Here is a 10022-nt window from a genome sequence, read left to right on the forward strand (position 1 = left end):
AAATATGGGCAGCGAAATGGGCGGTGCATATTTGAAGAGATTGGGCGGGAAATTCAAAAATTCAAAAAATTTTGGAACTGAAATTTTTCAGCATTTTCAATTTCCAGCTGCCAAGTGGTTTGGCTGCTTTTGGGATGCGTGGCAAATAGGTGGAAAAGAAGCAAGGTGGATGATTGGGAACCTAGAAAGTTTTGGAAAAAAATGGTCACGCGGGAAATTTGAAATTTTTGGAAATTTCAAAATTTCAGATTTCAGTCTATTTTTGACCAATTTTCAAGGTTTTAGGCTTAAAATGCGTTACATTTTCTAAATTTTCAGCTTAAAACACATATTTTGATAGCAAAATCATGAAAATTGCATGGAAACTAAAAAAGTTATGATGGTTTGAAAATTTTGGGATCAACATTTTTTTCTGGAAATTTTTCAAAATTTCAGATTTCGGTCAATTTTTGGCCAATTTTCAAGAATTCTAGCTTGAAGTGCGTCAAATTTTTCAAATTTTCAGCCAAAAATACACATTTTGATAGCAAAATCATCAAAATCGGAGAAAAATTTGAAAAGTTATGATGATTTGAAACTTTTAGAGTCCCCAAAAAATTTTCCTAATTTTTCAGATTTTCAGATTTCAGTCAATTTTTGACCGATTTTCAAGATCTTAGGCTCAAATTACGCCAAATTTTTTCGAATTTCTTACTAAATGTATTTCTGGTTAGAAATTTCTTTTTAAAAAATCCAAAAAAATCCAATTTTCTACAGTAAGCCCCATCCTCGGATCCTGGATCCGAATTCGGAAACTACAGTAATCCCAAACTGCAAAAACTTCTCGAAATTTCAAAAAAAAATCGTTTCTCTATTTCTCTGCGTCTCTCATATCTATTCATATGCATATTTTGTTGATCATTAGCCCCTCCACCTCACCCCAACTAGCACAAAATAGGCTCCGCCCCCTTTTTCAAGGCTCCGCCCACTTTTATTCAAATTCGACCCATATAAAAGGGGACGCCCAGAATTCATTGGAAATCATCGGAATTTCTCGAAATTTCTAGAAAAATCTGGAAAAGAGAATGAACGCTCAAATGTTCAATATGGCACGCCGCTTCGTCTCGTCTGACTCCACTTCTCAGGTTTGTAGCTCGGTTTTCAGGGGTCCAGAATCTTCAAAAAGTAATTTTGTATACATAAAAAGATTCTAGAAAAATTTTCAGTGATTTTAAGTCAAAATTCATTAAAATTGGACTATTTTAAGCTATTTTAGAGTCAAAAACTGAAAATTGTAAATATTTTTGAAAATTCCAAAATTTTCAAACTACTGTATCTCGGTCAATTTTGAAGATTTTTTGACTTTGTTTTTTGCATTCTATGTAAAACTATCTGAAATTTCAAAATTTTCAAGTACTTTCAATCTGAAAATGAGCGAAAACGAACAAAAACTGGCTGAAATACGGTATTTGGTAATTTCCAAGATGTTGAAGTTACCAACACCCGTTTTTCAGCCAGTTGAAGTCATTCGGACACAGATTTTTTATAGATAATGAAATTGAATTGAAATTTAAATTTTCAGGTTAATTTTGAGCTAAAAAAGCAAAATTCAAATGAAAATTCAAATTTTTTTTTTTTGAAACATTTCAAATGACCGTATCTCAGTCAGTTTTGGTCAATTTCAACTGTTTTTAGGCTTAAGATAATTTTGAAATTTCGGAATTTCAGATTTTATAAGAATCAAATAAAAAACTGCTAAAAATTGTCGAAAAAATGCCCAGAATCTAGGTTTTTGAATCTCCAAAATTTTTTGATCCCAAAAAATTTCAAATTGTCATATCTCAGCTAGTTTTAGGCCGATTTTGTTGGATTTTGGCTTAAAATGATTCTGAATTTCTGAATTTTTAGATTATTCTTAACTCAAACAAAAAAAACTGCTGAAATCTACCAAAAATCGTTTAAAACTCAAAATTTTAGATTTCCAGTTTTTTTTAAATCCCAAAAAATTTCAAATGACCATATCTCAGCTAGTTTTAGGCCGATTTTGTTGGATTTTGGCTTAAAATGATTCTGAAATTTTGCATTTTTAGATTATTTCTAACTCAAACAAAAAAAAACTGCTGAAATCTACCAAAAATCGTTTAAAACTCAAAATTTTAGATTTCCAGTTTTTTTAAATCCCAAAATTCCAAATTACCATATCTCAGCTAGTTTTAGGCCGATTTTGTTGGATTTTGGCTTAAAATGATTCTGAAATTTTGCATTTTTAGATTATTGTTAATTCAAACAAAAAAAAACTAGCTGGAAATTCACAAAAATAGCAAAAAATCCAACTTTACGAATCTCTAATTATTTTTTGTTTCAAAAATTTCAAATGACCGTACCTCAGTTAATTTTTGTCAGGTTTAGCTGGTTTAAAGCTTAAAATAACTGGAAGTTTCCAAATTTTAAGATTCAATTTAATTCAAACAGAAAAACTGCTAAGAATTGACCAAAAATGGCTTAAAAGTTGAATTCTTCGAGATTCAAAATGTTAGATTCCAAAAATTTCAAATGACTGTATCTCTGCTAATTTCAGGCCGATTTTGTTGGATTTTTGGCTTAAAATGATTTCAGATTTTTGAATTTCAAGACATTACATGAATCAAACAAAAAAGCTGCTGAAAATTGACCAAAAATCGCCAAAAATCCAAATTTTTGAATCTCGAATTATTTTTTGTTTCAAAAATTTTAAATGACTATATTTTAGTTAGTTTTGGGCCAATTTTGACAATGTTTAGCTTAAAATGACTATGAGAACCTGAATTTTCTTTTTTTCACCTCAAAATACATGTTTTTCCAGATGATCCTGGCAAATCTAACGTTCGGAAACATGCGTTCCAGTGGTACTCCATTGATCTTGGTCCCCGGACTTTTTGGAACAAAAGAAAACTGGATTCGTGTGGGAAAGGAATTGTCCCAACGTCTCGGATGTATGGTATTCGCGGTGGAGAATCGGAATCATGGGGGCAGTTCGATGGCACGTCAATGACATATCCAGAAATGGCTGATGATTTGGTTGGATTCATCGATTGGGTTCGGAAGATCACTGGAGAGAAACAAGTGAATTTACATGGGCATTCGATGGGCGGGAAAACGGTTGCACAGTTGGCAACCACTCCTGAATATGCTCCAAAAATCAAGAATCTGATTGTCGAGGATATGAGTCCATTGGGTTATCCGTTGAAGAGAGCTGGTGAGTAGAATATGGTCCATTTCGAGGAAAATCGATTAGGAAGACATTGATTTTTGATAATTTCAGACTCCCACGGTCATTTTAAGTCTTAAATCTCTAAAAATTGACAACAAAAAAAGCTAAGATATGGTCTTTTGAAATTTTGGGGATTAAAAAGTTTGGAAATTCAAAGATTCTGAGTTTTAAACGATTTTCGGTCAATTTCTAGCAGTTTTTCAGCTTTGAATCATCAAACTTCTTAAAATGCAAATTTTTGAGGTTATTTTGAGGTAAAAACCAACAAAAACGAACCAAAAATAGCTGAGATACGGTCATTTGGAGTTTTGGGTTTCAAAACGATTTTTGGTCGATTTTTAGCAGCTCTTGCTTGAGTCAACAAAAATCCTGAAATCCAAAACTTTGGAATCATTTTGAGCTAAAAACCAGCAAAAACGGACGAAAACTAGCTGAGATTCGGTCATTTGAAACTTTTGGAATCAAAAATTGTTGAGATTCGAAATTTTGGGTTTTAACCGTTTTTTGACAACCTTTAACAGCTTTTTTGTATACAAATTTTTGCAAATCCTAAAATCCGAAATTTCAGAATTATTTTAAGCCAAAAACCAGCGAAAACGGACGAAAACTGACTGAGATAAAGTAGTTAGACATTTTTGGAATCTAAAAAATTCGAAAATTAGAAAATCTAGGTCAAGACCTAGTTTTTTCTAGGTCGTGACCTAGTTTTTTCTAGGTCGTGACCTAATTTTTTCTAGGTCAAGACCTAGTTTTTTCTAGGTCAAGACCTAGTTTTTTCTAGGTCATGACCTAGTTTTTTCTAGGTCAAGACCTAGTTTTTTCTAGGTCATGACCTAGTTTTTTCTAGGTCAAGACCTAGTTTTTTCTAGGTCAAGACCTAGTTTTTTCTTTCTAGGTCAAGACCTAGTTTTACCTTTATGAGCTCTCAAAATACTCGGACTGCATCAAGTCTAGATTAGGGACCCCAGGGTTACTGTAGTTCGAGCTACAAAGTCTTTCAGGTTCTCAGACCCCTAACTTGGTTAATTTTTGCTCAATTTTCTAGGTTTTCGGCTTATTTTTAAGCTTGAAAAACGCCCAACTCAGAAATATGAACTTCAGAATACTTGGACTGCATCAAACACATGATTGCCACTGATATGAACAAGACTCGTGATGAGGTGTTGGCGGAACTCGGGGAGAAGGTCTCAAAAGTGCTTCTCTATCAATTCGTTCGCGGAAATTTGGGTGAAGATGTCAATGGAAAAGCCCAGTGGACGTGTAATTTGAATGTGATCGATGAGACATACATCTATCTTCTCTCACATGACATTCGTTTCGGTGTCTTCGATGGACCAACGCTTTTCCAACGAGCCTCGGGCTCTGGATTCCTTCCAGCTGCTCACAAGAATCGCGTGAAGAAGATGTTCCCGATGGTGGGTTTTCTGGGTCATTTTGAGCCAAAAAACGGTTGGAAATGAGATATTTTAAGGTTTAGAACGTTAAAAATGAGTTTAGCACCTCCTAGACGTGATTTTAATTGATTTTTGCATTGGAGCGCGTTTACTGACTTTTGCTTTTCGAAAATTCGAAAAAACACTAACATTTTGAGCCATTTTGAGTTAAAAATGATTGAAAATGAGCTATTTAAAGATTTAGAACGTTAAAAATGAGTTTATCACCTCCTAGACGGGATTTTAACTAATTTTTGCATTGGAGCGCGTTTTTTGATCGTTGGTATTTGAAATTTCAAGTAAATCCTAAAATTTCGAGTTATTTTGAGCCAAAAACGGTCGAAAATAAGCTAATTTGAGGCATTTTTCATTCCAAATGACATTTTCGCATTGGAGCGCGTTTGCTGACTTTTGCTTGTCAAAAATTCTGGAAAACCCCAAATTTAAAGCAATTTTAAGCAAAAAAAAATGATAGAAAATGAGCGTTTTAAAGCATTTTCGGTTGAAAACAAGATTTTAGCAATAGAGCGCGTTTGCTGACTTTTGCTATTTAAAAAGTTAAGTTAGTATTCAAGCTCAAATTTTAAGCTTTTCAACTATTCTAAGCAAAAAAATTGTCGAAAATTATTGATTTTAAAGCATTTTCGGCGAAAAACAAAAATTTTAGCATTGGAGCGCACTTTCAGACCCAAAAAATGCAAATTTTCCAGGTGAAATTCGCTGAAACCGCCTGGTCGAATCACTGGATTCACGCCGATGATCCGAAATTCTTTGTCGACTCGATTTGCGACTTTTTGGAAGAGCCAAAGGAGTTGGGTGGACTTGGACAGACTTTGGGAATTTGATGTTTTCGGTTTTTTGTTGGAAAAATAGCTTAAATTATAGATTTTTTCGGTTTTTATGCAATAAATTGATATTTTCTGGCTGAAAATGAGCAATTCTTTGTGCCTCAAATTTCCCAAAATCTTGACCAGAAATCATGAAAATCCTAACAAAATGAGCCAAGTTAGAGCACTTTGAGTTTGATGGCATAGGAATTGGAGGTTTTTGGGATTTCTAGGCAACAAATTTTATTTTTGTTTGAAACAACTGAAACTCTTGAATTCAGCATGTCAAGAGCTTTAAAATGAGCCTAAACACGGCACACATTGGTGAAATTCAATTTTTGACTTTAAAGGCGCAGGACCCCCTTGGAAAAATCGAAAAAATCGATTTTCACCAAAATCGATAGTGTTTGGGCTCATTTTGAAGCTCATAACAAAATAAACACTTTGGTTTGATTTTCATCGAACTCGGGCAAAAATGAAGAGAGTTACGGTAGATTAAATTTTCAGAGTGGCCGGTCCCACCACGAAAACTTTTTAAAAAATTGGCCAATTTAGGTCATGTTTGGGCTCATTTTGAAGCTCATAGAAAAACAAACTCAATGAAAACGATGCGAATGAGTTTATTGATCAATGGGAAAGAGAAAAATAGGTACAATCTTGGGTCCAACATCAGTGAAATCTTCTACCATGGATAGCATTCGCCGGGACACGATTGAAGGATCGTTTCGAAACGGGCGGTTTCGACAGACATGAGTACAGTATACGTTGTCAGTTTATTCAAATTGGTTCTCGATGAGAGAACATTGAATACTCCTTGGAATCCCGCGTTCTTTTGGCTCAATTTGTCCATACAACGGTCTCCTGGCGTGTCACGATCGTCCAAGTACAAATCCTGGGTTCAAATTATGCATTTTTTGAATTTGAACTTGCATTTTATTGTTTTAAATTTAATTTTAAGCATTTTCCCGCAACAATGATCAAAATGCGACCAAAATGAGCCGAGTTAGAGCACTTTGACTTTGATGGCCTAGAAATTTGAAGTTTTCTAGATTTCTAGGCCATAACTTATAATTTTGTTCAAAATCATTTCAATTTTTGAATTAGGCTAGTTGAGAGCTTTGAAATGAGCCTAAACATGACTTATATCGGTTACAATCGATTTTTGACTTTAAAGGCACATGACCCCCTTAGAAAAATCGAAAAAATCGATTTTCACCAAAATCAATGGTGTTTAGGCTCATTTTGAAGCTCATGACAAAATACGAATGTTGGTGAAATTCTTATCAAACGCGGACAAAAATGAAAAGAATTACGGTAGTTTGAATTTTCGGAGTGGTTGGTCCCACCACGAAAACTTTTTAAAAAATTAACCAATTCAGGTCATGTTTGGGCTCATTTTGAAGCCCTCAACGTTCTCTGTTCAAATTACAACTTTTTAATTACCGTACCTCTTGTCCCTGATCATAATTGGTCTCCAAAAGGTACCATCCATTCTTAGCGTCAGCCAATTCAGTGAGAAGGGCGGTTCCGTTGAGCGAACGAGCAATGATGCATCCCTCGTTCTTCTTGGATCCTCCCAAAATGTAATAAACTGGCGAGAGCATTGGGGTGTTCATCAAGTGCTCCTTGGCATCCAAATAGGCTGGAAATTTGGGAATTGAAGTAAAAAATCATAAAAATCGGCCCAGAACTGGCTGAGTTACGTCAATTTGCATTTAATGGTCTAGATTTTACTACAGGAGGATTTCTAGGTCACCAATTTACTATTTTTGGATCTAACATGTTACGAGCTTCAAAATGAGCCCACACTCAACCGATACATTTTTTCATGATCTACAAAAAGAGCCTAAACACCATCAATTTTGGTTGAAATCGATTTTTTCGATTTTTCAAGTTGGGTCCTGCGAATTTAAAGTCAAAAATCGAAATTCTCCAAATTGGGTCGTGTTTATACTCATTTTGAAGCTCTTAACAAGCTGATTTCAACAAATCATATGGTTTCTAGCAAAATTTGAAGTGGTGGCCTAGAAAACCAAAAGTTCTGAAAATCTAGGCCACCAACTTTTTTTGAAATTTCGAATCGCTGTAACTTTTGTAATTTTCAACCGATTTTAAAGATTTTTACACTAAAATGTTGGAAATTTTATAGGAAATTTAATGCAATGTTAGCAAATAACCTAGAAAACCAAATCGTGGCCTAGAAACCCCCAAAAGCTAGGCCATGAGTGCTAGGAACATCAAATGCTCATAGCTTTTGTAGTTTTCAACCGATTTTTATGGTTTTGATATCAAAATGTTGGAAATCTCTGTGGCTACAAAAAATACACAATTCCTCTGTATTAGTGTTCAGAAAGTTTCGTAGAATCGCCGAATAATTAATTTTTACAAATTTCGAAAAAAAAAATTTTTTTGAAATTTTTTTTGGAATCTTTTTTTTCAAACCTCTATAACTTTTGTAATTTTCAACCAAATTTTATGATTTTTAAACCAAATTGTAGGAAATCTCTCTGGCTACAGTATACATACACATTGATCCCTCAACTCACTAGTCTTCTGCTCCAAAGTCTCTCTTGCCAACCACGACATCCATTTTCCATCGGCTTCCAATCCGAACAACCACTTGAAGATACCGTAATACCCGCCAACCAGCTGGAATCGATCATCAGCGGTCAGAGAGAATGCATTGGGTTTCAATCCATTGTAAATTCCAATGTATCCAGCGAAATTGTTGGATTTGAAGAGCAATTTTCCGTCCTTAATCCAGTTGACATTGATGATCATCTTACGGAGCTTCTGGGAGATTTGCCAATCGTGGAGTTCTGGATCCCAACCCATGAAAAGTCCGAAATCCAGATTTCTGGAATTTCCAGATTGTTTTGTTTGAAAAAATCATCGAAAACGGCTGAAAACGAGCCGAGTTAGAGCCATTTGAGGTGCTTAGTGGGCGTGGCCTAGTTTTTCTTGACGCAAGAATTTTCTAGGCCACCATATGCATTATATGAATTATTTTATTCTAAAGACAATTGAATTTCCTACATTTTGACACTAAAATCAGCTAAATCCGACAAAAATCCGCCTAGTAATAGCAGTCCTAACTTGTTGGCCTAGAAATTCATAGTTTTTGGAATTTCTAGGCCACCGATTTTCCCAGTTTCCTAAACTAATGATCTATTTGAATTAAGCATGTTAAGAGCTTCAAAATGACTATAAACATGCCTATTTGCTTCACTTTGATTTTTCGATGGGTCCCACCACGAGAACTACAGTAATCTGAAAAATTTGGAACCCTAGCATGATTACGCTTTTTTTGAAGCGCTTAACAAGATAAATTCAAAACTTTTTGAATTTTGAAAAAACTTCATTTTTGAAGGAAGTTATGGACATTTCAATTTCGGGCGGTCCCAAATTTAAAGGCGCATGGACCCAAAAAGTGCAAAAGTAGTCGTGTTTGGACTTATTTGAAAGCTTGTTACAAGACAAATTCAACAAAATTATTTTCAAAGCAACATTTTCAACGTATGGTCTAGAAAATCCGAGAAAAAGTTAGGTCACCTCTTCCAAATCTAAAAATGGCCATAGCTCGGTCAATTTTTATCAGATTCTCATCATTTTTCAGTATCCTGAAGCCCACCTAGCGTGTGTCAAATGTCCATCCTTATCCTGAGCAATGATCGAAGTGCAAACAGTGAAAATCTCGTAGAAGATGTTGTACATTGTGATTTGTCCCAATGGAATTCCAGTGACTTCCGAGATACTGTAGATCTCGTCACGATAAGGCTGAGCAAGCTTTGGTGCCATCTCTCCGAACACGTCGTCTGCCCAATCGACGGCATTTGGGAAAATCGGAGTGATAAGCTCAATCAGCACTCCAATCAGCTCTTTGATCTGCACTTTGTAAGCGGCTCCGATCTGCTTCCAGCGTTCCGATGGTGGAGCATCCAGATTCACATCGAACCTGAAATTTTTGAGAATATTTTTGTGAAAATTTGAGTTTGCCGCGTCAAAAACTTCAAAATGAGTATAAACATGACAGGAGTTGAGCCAGTTTGAAGTAAGTTATACCAATTCTAACTTGATGGCCTAGAAATTTTGGGGTTTTTGGGTTCTCTATGCCACGAGTTGTATTTTTGTTTGAAAGCATTAAAAATTTAAAATTCAGCGTCTTGAGAGCTTCGAAATGAGCCTAAACACGACCCAATTTGGGGAAACTCGAATTTTGACATTAAAGGCGCAGGACCCTCCCTTTGGAAAAATCGAAAAACTCAATTTCAGCCAAAATTGATGGTGTTTAGGCTCGTTTTGAAGCTCATAAGAAAATAAACACATTGGTCTATTTTTTATCAAAATCGAACGAAAATGAAGAGAGTTCCAAATTTGAGCCAAGTTATGTGCAATGTTCACTTGTGGCCTAGAAAAAAACCAGGTTTTTGAACTTTCTAGGCCACCATTTTCATTTTTCCCACTTTTTCAAATTTTGTTGAATTCAGCTTGTCCAGAGCTTCGAAATGAGCCTAAACACGACCCAATTTGGAG

The 10022-nt window shown here is 35.1% G+C and overlaps 2 protein-coding genes across 2 annotated transcripts in view; one reads left to right on the forward strand and one right to left on the reverse strand.

Annotated features, from left to right (window-relative positions):
- Positions 1-16: 16 nt before the first annotated feature.
- CBG15380 lies at positions 17-5507 on the forward strand (the record flags this gene model as incomplete). Its single annotated transcript, XM_045241470.1, has 4 exons — positions 17-23; positions 2822-3214; positions 4331-4644; positions 5373-5507. 4 exons carry the CDS (start codon positions 17-19, stop codon positions 5505-5507), a joined length of 849 nt encoding a protein of 282 aa, XP_045095709.1.
- Positions 5508-6171: 664 nt separating this feature from the next.
- Positions 6172-10022, reverse strand: part of Cbr-asah-1 — a gene marked incomplete at both ends in the record, with an annotated part of 5751 nt that continues 1900 nt past the window's right edge. The window contains 4 exons of the mRNA XM_002646358.1: positions 6172-6381; positions 6938-7131; positions 8036-8346; positions 9121-9444. Of these exons, the coding sequence (XP_002646404.1) occupies positions 6172-6381; positions 6938-7131; positions 8036-8346; positions 9121-9444 (1039 nt within the window). The remainder of the gene's footprint in view (positions 6382-6937; positions 7132-8035; positions 8347-9120; positions 9445-10022) is intronic.

Source organism: Caenorhabditis briggsae (genome assembly GCF_000004555.2).
Source record: "Caenorhabditis briggsae complete genome, chrI, whole genome shotgun sequence".
Taxonomy (NCBI): domain Eukaryota; kingdom Metazoa; phylum Nematoda; class Chromadorea; order Rhabditida; family Rhabditidae; genus Caenorhabditis; species Caenorhabditis briggsae.